At 46.4% G+C, this 17,748-nt stretch overlaps 1 protein-coding gene across 1 annotated transcript in view; it reads right to left on the reverse strand.

The window, feature by feature from the left end:
- TTC27 (tetratricopeptide repeat domain 27) overlaps positions 1–17,748 on the reverse strand; it is a 1,875,723-nt gene that overhangs the window by 524,165 nt on the left and 1,333,810 nt on the right. The window contains exon 11 of the mRNA XM_086926895.1: positions 8–103. Coding sequence (XP_086783021.1) covers positions 8–103 — 96 coding nt within the window. The remainder of the gene's footprint in view (positions 1–7; positions 104–17,748) is intronic.

Below are 17,748 nucleotides of genomic sequence, written 5' to 3' on the forward strand. Positions count from 1 at the left end.
AACATACCTGAATGGACCAAACTGGAGGCATTTGTGAACTATAGAAAATCTTCAGACGCTCCAGTACAGACGGATTCCTGTCATCAAACTGGTCGGCAAGGGCCTACAATTAAAACATATTGAGACAAATGACACAACAGTACTAGTAGAATAGCTGTTAACCACATAGACATTCCTCACCCTGTAATCAATCGAGCAACTAAAAACACAAAGATTCACATGCTTTACAACTGAAAATCCTGGTATTTATACATTGGCTATCACAGACACGTAAAGCAAAACACAAACCAATATCACAAGTGGAATCTATTTCTAGAAGGCAACCTCAAACCCAATTTTTCTCGGGGGGAAGAGGGGGTTTGACCATGCCCAAGATGGCACTGGACTTGTAATCTCAGCTCACAGCGGCAGCCTTGCAGGCTTCCCTCTTGTCCATCCATTGCATCAAGCAGACCCCAGACGAGAAGATAAACAGCCTGTGAGCAGCTGACATCAGCGACAGGCAGCGGCCCACCCTCACTGAGGTTGCAACGAAACTCAGCAGGTATCCGGCGCCGCCCAGGTACAGGTGTGAGTGGAGACAGAGGGGAAACCTCAGGTGGGCAGCGGGCTTAGATTCCCTCCATACAACCACCCGGAAAGGCCCCCGCAAGTTGGAGTGAGACCTGCCCCCCCAATAAGCCACCGCAAAAGACAGCGGAGTTTGATGAGCCTTCCATAAGGAAGTCAGCCGCTCCCAAACACAGAGGAGGCCCGCGATGCTGGTGCTGGTAGAGCAGAACCTTGTTTAAGGACAAAGAAGATATTTTGGATACAGCCAGCAGAGGAGGTCCCATTTGCTATAATGGTGATGATCTGCAAATATTTCAAGCCCTTTCAATGATGACTTTCATTAAATGCCAAGCCTTCCGATGTGCCACCTCTTTCCTCGAAGATAATAATATTATATATAGGGCCACCCCTTTTGACTTCTGAGTGGCAGGGGAAACGATGGGTCATCAAATCAATATAGGCGGAGTCAGGGTGCTGAACCTGCCTCTTCCTGACACATAGCCTGCTTTACCCCCAGACCTACCACAAGTAAAAACAAGCATTTACAATGCAACGGTTTCGCCTTTGCAAAAGTTAGAGCTATTGGCATTTTAAATGACAACATTTTTATTTATGTGTTGGTTTTGAAAACAGATAAATAAATGGCATTGTCATTTACAATGCCAATAGCTTAATCTCTCGCAAATGCCACACCCACACAGCTACAGAGAGCTCCCCCCACACACACAGAGCCCCCCCCCCCACACACACCCACAGAGCCCCCCCACACACCCACACAAAGCCCCCCCACACACCCACACAGAGCCTCCCACACACTGCGAGCCCCCCCACACACCCACACAGAGCCCCCCCAACATTGGGTGCTCACAAGCATACATGTGTAGTATAGTACAATACAAAAAGTACAATATCACCCTCTAAATAGGCTACTTTAGAACTATTGACGTGATCCGTCATGTATTGGCAACATAATGTTTCAAGCCATGCGCCCCCCCGCCCCCCTCCCCCATCTTAGATCAAAGAGACACACAATCCCAGTTTGGGGTTTCCCATTATCCGGCAATGTATCATAGCGCTTCGAAACATTTTATGGTCAGAGTACGATGCTTCATTATATAGCCTCTTAACAATATGCTGGGATGTCAACCCTGTGCTGGCTTGTCGCAATGACACGGGGAGTGTGCGTGCACTCCTTCCCAGAGCAGGGCTAAGGATAGATTCACATGTCAGATGAAGACACTCGTGTTTTTGTGCTGTCTTTGCATGCACCGGCTCCATTCATTTCCAAACAGCATCTACCCATTCAGGACACGGGGCCCCTCTGACCGACCGGACACGGGGCCCCTCTGACCGGACCCGCTCAGCACGGACCGAACAAGTTTAAAACAAGTTTCCAAGGCAGGCGTTTGAAGTTCCCACGGGACTCTCGCAGCTCCAGCAGGTGCACACGGTGCAGGCTTTTACTATTAGAGTGTGAGGCATTTATTATTACGATTCACAAACCCTTCTGAAGGAAGCTCGGCTCGTTCATTCATACTTTAATGTGTGTGTACACCCCTGCATTCAGTGTGTGGTGAGGGAGCCTTATTTCAGATACCCAGGACAGGCCTCCTTCAATGAGGGGACAGGTCCGTCTGGGTCCGGCCCGGGTCTGCTTTCTGCACCGGATGTGACGTTTCACCGGTGCAGGGTCTGCAAAAACCCAAGCTAAAATCCATTCTGAATAAATGTCTCGAACAACGAGCTGCGTGAAACTAGAGCGGGTTGAAGCCATGCAGAGCGCTGTATAACTCATTTTACGAGATAACCTAGTGCATTCTGGGAGTTGTAGTCCTGGCTGGCTTGAACTAACCCAATATGAAAAATGTCATAGCAATGGTCTGCATTTTACAAACCCCGGGGTGATGCAGGCGTTGTTAGATCTCCCTCGAGCACTCTCTCGGGTTTGTTTGCCAGTTTTAACTTTGGATTTGACGCTAAACCCTCAAAATGAAACATGCAGAACTGGGCAGCGGGGTGCAAATAGAAAAAAAACCAATACAAAATAAATACAATTTTAGGCAAGGACAAATTTAAGTAACTTATAGAGTGCCAGCTTCAACAAGCATTGAACGCGCTAACACAACGCTCTGGGAAAAGCTCTGAAACAACCCGAGGCGCAGAGGTGGAGATGGGTCCGAGGAGGTCATGTCCCCTCCTCCCTCCCCCCCCCCTTAAAAGCAAACACAAGTGCCGGGTTCAAGCATTGAGTGGAGGCTTCAAGGGAGATGCCGGCTGGCTCAGGGCAGCGAGGTTTGTAGTAAGGTCCAGTTTGGGGCCACTCTTAGCGCTGCACCCGCACATTTATTCAGGACCCTCCACCCCGTTCACTGTGCCTGTGTTAAAATCGTGACCTGCTAAAGATAACGGAAAGGAGGGGAGCAGGCTATTCGGTGATTTGTCCCGTGCCTGAACCTGCCTGCTCCTCTTGACTGAAATATTAACAAGGAAAGGCACGGACAGCGGGAGGGGGACGGGAAAGGCACGGACAGCGGGAGGGGGGCGGGAAAGGCACAGACAGCGGGAGGGGGGGCGGGAATGGCACGGACAGCGGGAGGGGGGGCGGGAAAGGCACGGACAGCTGGAGGGGGGCGGGAAAGGCACGGACAGCGGGAGGGGGGGCGGGAAAGGCACGGACAGCGGGAGGGGGGGCGGGAAAGGCACGGACAGCGGGAGGGGGGGCGGGAAAAGCACGGACAGCGGGAGGGGGGTGCGAAACGGGCACACGGACAGCGGGAGGGGGGGGGCGGGAACGGGCACTCACCTGGACTTCTTCCGGCAGCGGTCGGCCTGGAATAAACAAAACAAACCTAAAAAAAAATAAAACAACCCGCCCACCCCCGAGATGACGCGCACAGAGCGGCGGAAAGGGAAGAAATCGCGGGAACGCCCACAAATCTGGTCCGGCCATGACGGACATATCTCTGTTCCAATGGCTAGCCTCCATTTATGGAGCTAGCCAATGGAACAGAGGGCGGATTCCCAAGCCACTCTACTGTAAACATGAGGTTTTCGCCTGCGCGAAAAAGCTGCGCAGTGCGCAGCTTTCGCTTAGGCAAAACCTAAAAACAGAAAGGAAGACAGTGAAGTGCCAAGGTGGTAAAAGAACTCAAAAGCAGGATGGGATATTGTCTTGGAGCAAGTCTAAAGAGTGTGTGGAACAGTAGAATCTGGATTGCCTGGATGAAGATCTCCTAATCTGACACCAAAGTGCTCAGGGGAAGGATCTTCTTGATCAATTTATTTTTATTTATAAAGTTTTATATAGCGCGAACATGACCCACGAAGGTATCAGAGCGCTTTACAATATACAGTTATTAAACATTAGAGGGGAGGGGTTGTATACATACATACGGTATTCATCATTCAGAACAAAAGAGTTATATAATAATATATGGGTAGCATAGGTGACTACTAGTCAACAAAGAATGATCCATGAGGGAATCGGAGCACTTCACAAAACACAGTAATACACTTTAGGTGGTTGAGGTAGTATACATACATTCAGTATTTGGCATTTAAAACAAACAAGGTAGTATATGGATTGCATAGGTGACTCGTAGTCCACATCGAATTAGAGTCCTAGGCGGTGGATTTGTTCATTAGAACCATTTTTGCTTCTTTTCTTAACCACATCAATGCTGAGGCAATTCTTCTTGGATGCTGAAATTTTTCAAATCCCATTGTTCATGACGAGCTCAGCTCGTCATGAGCACACGACCAGTGTACTGCATGATGAGCTGAGCTCGTCATGAGCAGCAAAGGGGTTAAGGAGGTGAAGGAAGTGATTCCACGTACCACTGGAGGTAGGGAGTTCCAGATCTTCGGTGCAAGCCCTGAAAAAGCTCTGCAACCAGTTCTCTTTTTATGAAAGGCTTGTGGTTTCAGTAGTAGAGAGCTCACACTTCGCAATTGTCTGTATCCTCCCGACCGCTCTAGCTTTTGTGCTAAGTACCTTGGGATGTTGCTATGCCAGGCTTCATGAGTCATGCAGGCGATCTTTAGATGTATTCTTGACTTGTAGGGCAGCCAGTTCAGAGCTTTCAAGGTCAGGGAAATGCGGCTACTTCTTTTTGTTCCTGAGGCCAGTCTGGCCGCAGCGTTAAGGGAGGCCCTCAGAGGGGCCAGCTTGTATTTGCGGAGGCCGCATAGAGTGGTGCTTCCATAGTCCAATCTTGGTAGCACTAGGGCTTGCACGCCATTTTTAAGTCGGCCTGTGGAAGAAAGGGTTTAAGTTACCTTAGTATACTCATCTGGTGATTAGCTCCCTTGGTGGCATTAGAGATTTGCGCCTGCATGTTCAGGTGTTTGTCTATGGTGACTCCCAAGGATTTCGCGGAGTGGAGCACAGTCAAAGGAAATTAGATATTTCAACCATAAGTCTCTCTTGGGTGTGTGATTGGGTGGGGAGATGAGGAGGAATTCTGTTTTTTGGTGTTAAGCATGAGGTGGTTGCCAGTGAGCCAGTTTTGAGAATTCTGTAGAATAGCGTTGAGGGAGATGAAGTCTTCTGGTGATGAGATTTTCATATATAGTTAGGTGTCGACCGTATACAGGTGATATAAAATGTTCGCAGAATTCAATGCGTTTGTCAGGGGCTCCATGAGTAGATTAAAAAGATTGGGTAAGAGTGCTGAGCCTTGTGGAACCCCTATGGTGACCATGGTGGGTTGAGAGAGTAACTGCTTCATCTTGATTCTTTGTGTTCTGTTACGAAAGAGGTGAACCATTGTAACACTGGGCCAGTAAGGCCCATTCTTCGTTCCAGTAGGGACAATAGGTTGTCATGCTTAACCGTATCGAAAGCAGGGGATAGGTCAAGAAGTATCATTAGGCATGATTTGTTGTGGTTTAGCATTTTTTGTATGTCATTCATTATGTGAGTGAGTGCAGATTCCGTGCTGTGACCTTGACGAAAGCCGGATTGGTGTTTGTCTAGGAGGTTGAAGTTTTCAATGTAGTTACAAAATTTTATTTGTACACATTTTTCCAGCAATTTTACCAAAGTGGGGATGTTGGATATAGGGCGGTAGTTGTTGAGATCTGAGGAGAGGGAGTCGGATTTCTTTAGTATAGGTGAGACCTGCCCTGCTTTAAGGCAATCCGTTATGGTATAGATACGCGAACAATCCCAAAAGACTTCTCATATGGGAGCTTACAGGGACACACACATCAGACATACACAGAAACATGGATTGCCATAGGCTGGGTCAGAACCTTTCTGGTGTTGACGTTGGTCAGAGGTTCTGCCCCTCCATATCCTTTATATTGGTATTCACTCCTTTCCTTCTACCTGTCATCTTTCCTTCATAAACAGGGCATATATGAAATGTGTTGCTTCCTTATTATCTATCTATATCCAGGGGTGCAACACACTTTTTGGTTTACTGTCAACACAGTTCATGTTTTTTGCACTTTTTGTTTCAGGGTTCTTGTGAGGGGAGCCTGCCCCCTTCATGTCACCTTTTGTGCTCCTTCCATATCCAGCATGTGGTTCATGCATTTTCTACTCAATCACATCACCCATGACACTTAATTATCTCCAAGTATAATATCCGGGGCCTTAATTACCACCTCAAAATGCTGCTCCATCCTTCATAAACTATGTCTCCTAGACATTGATGTGCGATTAATTCCAGAGACCCACCTATTAAGGGAAGACCAAATCCTCTTGAAATCACAGGTTTTCCTCTGCCAATGTTTTTCGATGGAAATCTGCAGGTGAGGGGGTTTTGATCCATTGCAGTTGTCCACTAGTTGTGGAGGAGTCTATAAAGAACAAAGCAGGTCAATGGATAGGAAATTCAGGGACTCTTGAGGGAAGAGCTGTTCATCTTGGCTTCAGTATACAGCCATCATCAAGGTCAGGAACATTTTATATACAGGCACGCCCCCTGCGTATGCTGGCAATATCTCATTGTTGGGAATACCACTGTTGGGTGGACAAATAACAAAATATAGGATAACGCCCTGGTTAGATGAAGGGATCAGCACGGTGGCAGACTTGTTCAATGACGGGATGCTCTTAGATCATGACAATTTTGTTAGGGAGACGGGAGCACCAGCCCACCTATTTTTACTGCACGCGGCATTGTCACAATACATCAAAGTCCAATGGGACCCCCAGAGGCAGGAACCCCCTACACACAAACTAGTCAAAACTCTCTATTATATGGGCAGAGGTAGACATCTTATCAAGTAGTTGTATGTGCCGATTCGTTCACACACAAAAGTAGATCTAACCTCATTGCGTAATACCTGGGCAGGGGACATAGGGAGGGCCCTAGGAGACAAAGAATGGGCAAGAATCATAGAACATCCCCAAAAAATATAGAGAAATGCGAAAATTCATACAAACCATGATCCTACACAGAGCTTATCTTATCCCTCACAAATTAGACAAAATGTTCCCACAAACACAGTACCACTGCCCCAAGTGCCAACTAGAAGGTGCTGACCTCATACACATGATATGGTTGTGTCCACGCATACGAGAATTCTGGGACTCTGTTAGGCGTTTTACGTGTGAGATAACTCACCAGGAGATACACAACACTATAGAGGAATGTATCCTAGGCCTGCGGAAGAATGCGGCCAAATACAAAGTACAATACCGATTTGTAAACATGGCACTTCTCTTAGCAATTTGAACCATCACTTTGAGATGGAAATCAAAGACACCACCCACTGAATATATATGGCATAGTGAATTAATCCGCTGGGGCCGAGCAGAGTGAGCAGTAATAAGAAGGGAGGAGGCAAGAGGTCTGCGGAAAACTCTTATAGTGATCGATTGAGATGCTAGGATGGAAACCTGTAAAACTATGGACATAGATCTCAATGCTGCTGTAACTAGCACACAATAAGGTGCATAGGTCAGAGCCTTAACCGGAACGGATTGGAACGAGTTGCATGTTCATTGTAAAGATGTATTGTAATAAGTCACAACGGGACCAGATTAAAAGAGCTGACATAGTAAAGGTATATGGGACTAGCGGGAGGGGGGTGGAATTGTTTATGAAGGGAGTTGGTTTATTAGTAGTAGTGATGTACAATGGTATGATCTCTGCAGAAATGGTAAATAATGTTAAATGACATATTAACAGAACGGAGTACCTGATAGAGTGTGAGAGTGTCGGTGCATGGTATAGTGGCTGTTACATGGGATGTATCTTTCCTATGGTCACACACATGGAGGTTAATAATGCCCTATACACTCCTTCTTTGCACACTGGTCATCTGTAATGTATCAATGATATTGTGATGTATTGTGGACTTACGATATTATGTAAACTTAATAAAACTTTGTTTTAAAAATAATCAAGGTCAGGAACATTTTCTGATGGATATTATGTTTTGATAAACATATCTGTAAAGTGCACTATCACCCAGGAGGGTATCCTGGGGCATAGCAAGTGTGAGTCTAGGCACACATAGGGCCTAGTGTGACTTTTTGAACATCCTGAGCTTAAACTGCTAGTGGAATTCAAAAAGTGAGGAGGAGGCTCTCATGTGTAGCAGTAGGTCGTCCCATGCTTAGAAGCGATATAGGAACGCCTCAACCACCAGATCTCATTTTCATATGAGTGGGATTTGTGCAAGTAGGAGCCCGGACAAGCGGAGGTGTCTGGAAGGGTTGTTAAAGCAGATGTGATTGTTGAAGGATGCAGAGCTAGTGTTGTGTAGAGTCTTAAAAGTGTGGATGAGAAGTTTGAATTGTGCTGGTTTGTGAATTGGAAGCCAGTGGAGCTCCTACAGGTGTAGTGTGTTATCAGCATGGCGTAAAAGAGTCATTCTAGCCACCAGGTTCTGAATGGTCTGCAGTCTTCTGGTGAGTTTTTAGTTGCTCCAGTCACAGAAAACGTTCCCATAGTTCAGCTTGCTTGTGGCCAGGGCGTGCATGACTGTTTTCCTGTTGCAGAGTGGGAACCATATGAAACTCTTCCTGAACCTCATCAGGTTATAGAAGCGTAAGGAGATGGCAGCCCTGACTTGGGTAGTCATGCCGAGTTTGCTGTCAATGTCCTCCTAGCTCTGTTGGCCCCCAGGTGGAGTCCCACGGTGATGTGCTCTTCCTGAAGATCATGATTTCAGTCTTGCCCGTGTTCAGCTTTAGACAGTTGGTTTCATCCAGTGGGCGATTTCAGTCAGGCAGGCACTGAACTTGATGCAGATATTGAGCGCCTTGTCTGTGAGAGTGTGAGAATGAGTTGTGTGTTATTGTCATAGGAGACAATGGTGATATCACAAGAGTGGATGGTGCTCATGTATACATTGAAGAGGGTCGGGCTCAGGGAAGATCCTTGCAGAACCTCGCAGATGAAGTCACGTGCAACCGAGGTGTACTACGCCAGGTTTACTGACAGACTTTCAGTCAGGAACAAGCAGATTCATAGGAGTGTGTGTCTTCGTAATACGATACTGTGTAGGAATTGCATGGTGTGGGAGACTGTCAAACAATGTGCTCTCTGAAAGCATGGTCTTCCATACCAACCATTATAGAGGGAAATAGTAATCTCGTAAATGTTTCAGGGCTGGACACCAATCAATCGAGCAAAGGAGGGTCAATGAGCCTTTGGACTTCAGGCATACTGCTACTGGAAGTCCTGGGGCTGGAGGATGCTTGAAGAACTCGACACCCACCAGGGTGAGATTATTCAAATTTTTTCAAGGCACATAAAACATAAGCCAGGCTTGACTACCTCCTTCTTGACCAACCACTAATCTCAAACCTGGTAAAGGCAGACCAGCACTCTATCCTGCTTCAAGACCGTGGGCCATTCCCTTCCACACTTACTTTCCCGTGGCCCAAGCCTCAGGGGCTATTCAGCACATAATGACTAATAGAGGGCCAAAAATATGGAGGAAAATCCTTACAGAGCGAGGCCAGATCAGAACGTTAGAACGAGGCTGTGCTGCTTAGCTGTTGGCGAAGTTTGTTAATAAATACTACATATGGGGAAAAAAAGATCTGGCAAGTTACTGGCCAATATCTTTTGAGAGCACCACACCAAAAGAGCAATAGCTGGATTTAAATCAGCAGCTGGGCACACTCTGGACTAAGGGAAGGCTAAATGTTTAGTTTTACTCATGACTGTACACAAAGGAACCCACAGACCCACAAGTTTGTGTCACCTACACAAAATGGGAGCTGCATTACCCAAATTGAGCCAGGCAGAGAGTGCCTCAACAAACCCATAATTAAAGATGAGATTCTCACCTCAATATTTAAACGGCGCTCCTTGAAGGCACCAGTTCCATATGGCTTTACAGCCTTCTTCTATAAATGAATGGCACACTCACTCCCACCCCTACACCTACACCTACTTCACAGGGTCTATCAAGAGATGATTTTAGAAAGCCAGAATATCCCCCTCAATGTCCGAGTCAAATATATCCCTGATCCCTAACAGGGAAGGAGCACAAGAGGTTTTGATTGTACCACCCAATCTCCCTTCTCATTGCTGATGCAAAAATCGTTACTAAAATAGCAGCATTGAGTTTGCAGGTATTGATGGGGGAACTGGTGCTTCCTGATCATTTGGGATTCATTTAAGATAAACAGGCAAGTGACACAAAAAAGGCTATACATCCATTGGACATAGGAGCAACGGGGTCTAAACAGTCTCTCCCGATCACTCTGTATGCTGAAAAAAACATCTGACAGAGTGGAATGGGACTTTATGGCGGACACATTGAAGATGATGGGGATAGGGGATGATTTCACTGGCTGGCTTCTTGCGGGATATTGTAGCCCCAGTGTAAGGGTTGACGGGCTACATTTCCAATGTGTTAACATATCCAGAGACATGTCCATTGTCTACACTCTTCTTTGACCTAACTTTGGAACCTCTGGCCCAACGTATTCGAGTCAATCTCCATTTGAAGGGAATCAAATTTAGAACCCAGAAAATAAAAATGACCTTATTTGCGGATGACATCCTCATATCGATTACCAGACCCTGACGTACTTGAGGAGATGGCCACATACCAGAGGGTGTCAGGATTCAACATTTATATTTCTAAATCAGAAATTCTAAACATCTCGACCCCTAAAAATTTTGTGGAACACTTAACGATAGTTAACCCTACTGTGTTAGGCAGTTAATCACATTAATGGAATTGGCCTCGCACTGGCCCCCACCCTATCTAAAACTAGGGAAATGAATCTAGTGACTCAAAAGAGGGGTCAAGGCTCAATATAACAGCTGGAAATATAAGACACACTCGTTATTAGCCTACAAAATGTCCATTTTGTCTAAGATCCTGTACCTTTTCAAGACTCCGACTCTTCACATATGTAGGGACGACATTGGTGGCCTTCATTCACTATACAATTCCTTCATTTAGGCAAAAAAATGGAATGCCTCTCCAGGAAACATTGCTCACTGAGCCCACACCAAGTGTGATTGTGGGTACCTGACCTAGCTCGCTACTATGCGTCAGCCCATCTGCAAATCATAATTCACTGGACATGTAGGAAGACCAAAAAGGGATAGTGTATGAGCGATCAAACACTGGCGGCGGGATCATTCTGGGAGGTTCCCTGGAAACCCAAGTCGCAAAGCATTCACACACTATACATATCCCCGCTCATGCAAGCTGTATGGGATAGGATGGCCATTAGATATGGGCTCATTTCTTTCCCGTTCCCCCTTCACTCCTCTTTTGGGAAATCAAGAGTTCACACTGGTGATCCTCTCAGGAAAGGCTGGAAGGACAGTGTAAAACCCTTAGAGCCATGCTTGATCATGCTCCCATTAAATCATTTGAGCAACTGAAGACGAATTTACATTTCCTGAGAGGGAGTGCTTCCATTATTTTCAATTTTGTCATTGATTGCTCAATACATTAATTGAACGCCCAATTCTGATGAAATATAAGAATCAAATTGGTTGCTTTGTTAACTGTAGCATATTGTAATATGTAGGCACACAAAATATTCTAGCATCTCCTAATGTGACTGGAAAATCAATTGCCACCTATCCATTTAACTCCTCTGACACAGTTCAATTAGCATCTTTTCCATAAAAAAGGGTGTTTTCACATTTTTTATGTCTTTCAAATCCAGAAAAGAAATTGATGCCAAATTTTCCGTGATAATTAGGTGCAAGGGCGCACATAAAAGCAGGCTGGGAAAATCTCAACAAAAAACTTTTGATTTTGTTATATGGAAGATCCCACTAGTTTGCCACTAGATTGACCTGAAGTTTTAGGAAATGTGTGCACATGTATTATACCACTCTTAGTTTTTAGTAACTTTAAAAAAAAATGTATTATTGTATTTTTATTATTTTTAGTTTAGATACAGAAAAATAAAACAATCAATCATTCAGTAACTTTTGACAGCAGTGTCCCAGGCTCTGCCACTGGGGCACTGTAAGATCAAGAGAGTGGCTCTATATTCTGGAAGAATACATCAAGAAATATTTACGCCAGGTCTGTTGTCCATCATGTGTTGAAAGGGTGGCGAGCCATGCAGAATTGAATGTGTCTGGTACTCTAGTGGAGAGTTTTATTTATTCCACTAGGATAAAAAGAGGTAATGAAAACCTCCCAATCACATGGCTTTACCTGTATTTCTAATCCAGCACATCCCTTTTTAATCATATAATAGTACACTCCGAGTAATATATAATAAAATGCACACTCGCTCTCTTCCAGAACCCACATCTCCTCTGATACTGCATGTGCAATGGTTGCTCTCAGGTTAATTCCTGACATTTAGGTCCAGCCTATCAGACAGCACAGCTGTCTTGCTGAAAAAGACCTATTATCAGTTTAGCTAGAACTTACAGTAGACTTAAAGCCCGTACATTGCTTACCACTCGTTGGCTTCATTATCACTCTGATTTGCTTGATTCTTATTCAATGGCTGGTCTTGTCCATCTTGTGTCTGTTCTTGTCTGAAGTATAACGTTTTACTTGTGTCCTTCCACTGCTCAATTTTAAGAAAAAACTTTTTTCTTAAGCACGCCAAGAGTGTGCATGTGTGTTCCAGCCTTCTCCCTAGAATGCTTCTCGCCCACACGCTACCTGTGTCTCTTACCTGTGTGCTTTTCCCTTCTCCCCATGTTGTTCCCTCACTCTTGCGCATCTTGCCCAGCACGTATGCACATGCATAGCGTCTGGGCCATAACATAACCCATGTGACTTAAAACAAAAATAAGCATTTACAATGCAATAGGTCTCGCCTTCGAAAAAGTTAGAGCTATTGGCATTGTAAATTACAAACTTTTTATTTATGGGTTGGTTTTGAAAACAGATAAATAAATGGCATTGTCATTTACAATGCCAATTGCTTAATCTCTCGCAAATACGAGATCTATTGCATTTGTTTGCACACACACACACACAGAGCCACACACACACAGAGCCACAGAGACATACACAGAGCCACACACACACACAGAGCCACAGAGACACACACAGAGCCACACACACACACATACAGAGAGCAACCCTTTGAATTCATCACTACACACGCACCTACCTTTAAAAGTTCTTGGAAGGTTTCGGATAATTTCAACTCCAATTGGTTTTAAAAGCATATTCCAGCACCTTATCGCACTTTCAGCATCCCTCTTCTGCAGCTGTTAGGATCCCGGAGCGGCCACCATTTTCTGGTCACGTGACGCGTGGTACTTCTAAATAAGGACGGTCAACAGCCCCCCCCCCCCCCCCGATAGCTGAATCCACGCCCACACGGGCCCGTGGGGATGAGTAACAGCACCCAGCGACCCCTCATGAGCAGATGTGAAACGCACTTTCTGATGATGCTGACTCACTGCACCCGCACAAACTCTGCTTTCTCTCACCACAAATGCACGTTGTTCTGCCGCGCGCCTCTGTACATGCACCAAGATGATGCTTGCGTGGAATGTAAATTTAGGACTGCCCGAAAATTTGTACTTCCTAGGCAAATGTACTACTTCATACAGGCGGGATATCTAATGTGGAGCGTTTAACTTCCTCCTTTACGAAGCCTCATGGGGTGAAGCTACAGACCATACCACCAGAGACCTACGCGCAGCAATGGATGCGCAAGAGAGGCCTGGATGATGAAACCACCACAGAGTGTGACAGCAATTCCGTGCTCAGGCCATACAAAGCGCACAACTTTCAGGACCCTCTCCATACTGGCACACCCCTCTAGCCACAACTAATACCGTGGCCATCATAACAATCCAGACAAAGACTTCACACCCACTGCTTTAACCTTTGTTAATGTTTGATTCATTAATGTTTGATTCATTCAGCATGCTATCCATCATTTGTTGCCACAGCAGACTGCTGAAACAGTCCCACAGATCCACCTTCTTGTTGTTATCCCACTGAAGCCACCTCAATTGGCAGCCTCGATTACACAACCGCGCTTCCTCAAGTCTGCCCTCGTAACGACCCTTCTCACGTCAGCCTCTAACACTCATGGCAGCAAAGCACCCAGGTCCCATCCTCCTCATTAACCCCCAAACCGCATTTCATTTAAAATGTCAGCCCAGTGACCACCTTACACCAGTGTTGCACTTAGTCGCTGTTGCCTGTTACACTCAGTCGACCAACTGCCTCTGGCATTCACCTGCCATATCAGCTCATCAGACCACCAGCACCAACCGATTAGATACTCCCAACAACTCACACTGGCCCTTATAAAGAAACATTTTATCAGTCACTACGCCCTTCAATATCTGCGCCTAGACTGGAACTCTGTAGATGTTTGTGCTATTGACGTTAGTTTGCTTACAGTGCGTCGCGTTACTGATTACACCTTTCCTGTTGATATATAACCCACTTTAACACCCTGCTTCCCATCCATACTCACCGCCTTGTATTCATACTGTAGGCTTCTGGCAGTAACATCCGCCATGGCTGCTGCTTGCTAGGTCCTCCACGAGGCTCTTGGTGTGTCCTATCTACGTTGGCAATTATCACCCAGCTCTCGGTATTCTTGCCCCGGGTGTTGTTTACTTCGCACCTGTCCTTCTGATCCCGGCACGCATAGGTAGTACTCGCAGCAACGATTATTGAACGAGTGGTTTACACTTCCGCTTCCAGGTCACAGCCCTGTGGTCGCTTCCGTTATGTCTTTAGTCCTCTTTCTTTGATGCGTTCGGTATTGTGATGCCATCTTGGATGAGGCTTTGCAATAGGTCCCCGCAAAGGATATTTTTTTTAATTAAAGTCAAATGCATATAAAACAAGCGCTCGCTAGGCAGCCGCGGCACCCGCGCTTTACTTGAAACATTAAAAGTAAAGCGCAGGTGCCGCAGTTATAGCCAAAGTAGCACCCTACGACGTGCCATTTTCTCTTTTAGAGCCCGACTTAATGCTGTGGTAAAAGGTTTCTTATCTTCTTTATGGGGCCATCTGTTTCGCCCCATAAAGAAGATAAGAAACCTTTTACCACAGCAGTAAGTCAAGGAAGCCAGTCTGAAAATGACGGGGCTAAAAGAGAAAGAAGTCCGTCACTGGGAACTCTTTTCCAATGGCTGGCCACCGTTTAGCATGAACGGCGACGCCAGCCAATGGAAAAGAGGGGCGGGGCTTAACCTCGCTAGTGAAACTCACTCTAAGTCATTAAGTCTCGCCAGCGAGACTGCGCATGGGCGCAGCCTACGCTAGCCGAGACCTAAAAAGGAGACATTCCATTTACAAGTCTGTAATACCCTCAAAAACAACAGAAAGAAAGATTAGCCTGGAAAATACACTGCCATAGTAGAGTTGGTAAACGTTTTCCTCATTTCATGGGGTAAATTCCAACTATTTTTTTAATCCTTTATTTGACCATTTTTAGGTCGCGCCTGCGATTGCAGGGGCGAAAGCCCCTGCTGTCGCAAAGCGATCTATTGTAATCATTTCAGTCCTTTTCCCGTTCAAGGACTAGGCAGAGACAACAGACTGTCACGCGCACGCAGCCGGCCGGAATCGGATCAGGTCACGCGCTCCGATCCCGGCCGGCTGTTCACAGACACACGTACACAGACACACACACGCACACACACACACGCAGACACACGCGCGCGCACACACACACACACACACATACAGAGACAGCCCCCCCCCGCCGTCACACACACACACACACATACGTGCGCACACACACACACAAGCGCACCAAGACACCCCCCTCCCGCCCCCCCCCCCTACAACTAAGGCCCACTTACCGCCACTCCGGACAAGGCAGCCTCCACGGGGCTCTTCCTCTGGCCAGGCACTCCGTGGGCGCGGGCTTCACAAGACGGAAGTCCCGCCCCACGATAAGTTTCGTTTTTGTGAGTGCGCACGCACGTCTTGTTCAAGTAGGAGACACATTCTTGTAATACCAGTTCCGCATTTGGTCCGGACCCTGTAAGAGGTTGCTCTCCTTCCACGAGACGTTGTTTTGCGGCTGGACCCAAGCTAAGTTACGGAGATGGGTATACCATTTGTTGAGTGGTGAAGGGAGCCGGTAGCAAGCGGCCCTCAGTTGGTATTGGTGCTGTTGCGTCAGCTTATTTAGAAGGGGGCGAGTCGTGAGCCGTCGCCTTTCCTTCGGTCCTTAGCTCTCAGCAGTATGGTGATGATGTGGGCATGGTAACAGAGCCCACACGCTTATTACATATCGCCAGGGTTGTGGGTTTGACCCAAGCAGGCCGCATAGTGCCGTAAAAGGAGGGCCTGCAATGGGCAGAAACCGGGCACAGCAACGGAGTGTCTGTGATGCGCAGTTGTAGGGTAACTCGGGTGGAGCTTCTTCTAACATTACTGCGGGCCGGGTTCGCTCTCTAACACTGTGTGGCTGCCGCTTTCTGTACTCCAGTCTAAGGGTCAAGGTCCCCATTGTCTAACCTTCGGGTACTGCACGGAAGTCTATATGGGCAGTAGTGGAGTTCACTGCGTGGGCGTGATAAAGAATGGGTGCGAGTGGTTGGACTTCGCACCGCAGCAGGAGATAAGCGCGATTTGGGGCAGTTATTCGTGCCCCGGGCATTTTGACATGTCTAATTTTAAATTGTGAATCTCTGTCCTTCGAATAAACTGCTCACCAACTGCTCAGTAATTCTCGTGTCTGCTCATTTCAAGCTGGAAACGTGTCAGTTCTGCTATTTTTCTCCCACTGAGTGCAACATTTCTCCTGATTTATCTTTGTCTGGCGGCATCCCAGCGGATGGTGCCTGACGGGCTGTGAGTCGGCCCCACACACATCAAGCATTAAATTGCGAACAAGCTGCCGTGACATCAAGTGTATGCTAATAACACCACTGGCGGCGGCCGAGTTCGACTCTATAATACTTTCCCGAGTCTTTAAAGTAGAGTTTGCAAGAGTGAAAGAGCAACCTCGGAGAAAGTTATATTTAGCTCAGAGAAAAAAATGACATCGGCGCTAGTCAGCCTAGAAGAATATAAGAACCTATGCGCACAGTATAATACATGCGCACAAGCTAATTGTCGATCAATGCACAGCAAATGCTCACAATGTTTTCCGATACTATGAACGCTCAAAATGCCAGCCTTATGTTCAATGATAATTGTAGGCGTGAAAGTCAAATCGGGATAGCCAGGGGTGACAACTGCCACCATGGTTTGCGCGTTGGTATCCGTGGCACTTCCCTTTCCACCCTTGGCCATGAAGGTAGTGGCATAAAGTAAACAGGCCTGGAGAGCAAATTATGCCCATGGTAAGTTTTTGGAAACCCTTAACTGAGAATAGATCATACCTGTTCTTCCTGAAAAGTTCCTTACTCTCAGAATAATATCAGGAGCAAGCCTCCCTAGACCAAAATGTCACTCTACTATTAAGAGAGATCGGAATTTCAGTTAAGATAGTGATTTCAAAGGCTGTTTTGAGAAGGACAGCTTCCCCACTAATCGGAGACCAAAAAATCAATATAGTAGGGTAACAAAAACAGTCTTCGGGGACATTTGGCAGGCCCACAATCTACGTCGGAGGCCTGCAGTGTGCAGGAGATGTAGAGTAAGGAATCTGAGAATTGTATCAACTTGAGGTATCTTACTAGATTTAAAAGCTATAACTAAAGGATTCAAGCTAGAGCCTTAGGAACTTTCCAAGGAATTATTCCATGCTGACGTAATTTGTCCTGTTAGATCTTCCCACTCGGTGCGGTCACTTGACGTATAACTAGTCGGTTCCACAGAAAGGTGCAGATTGCTGGCATT

Source organism: Lissotriton vulgaris, chromosome 6, assembly GCF_964263255.1.
Source record: "Lissotriton vulgaris chromosome 6, aLisVul1.2, whole genome shotgun sequence".
Taxonomy (NCBI): domain Eukaryota; kingdom Metazoa; phylum Chordata; class Amphibia; order Caudata; family Salamandridae; genus Lissotriton; species Lissotriton vulgaris.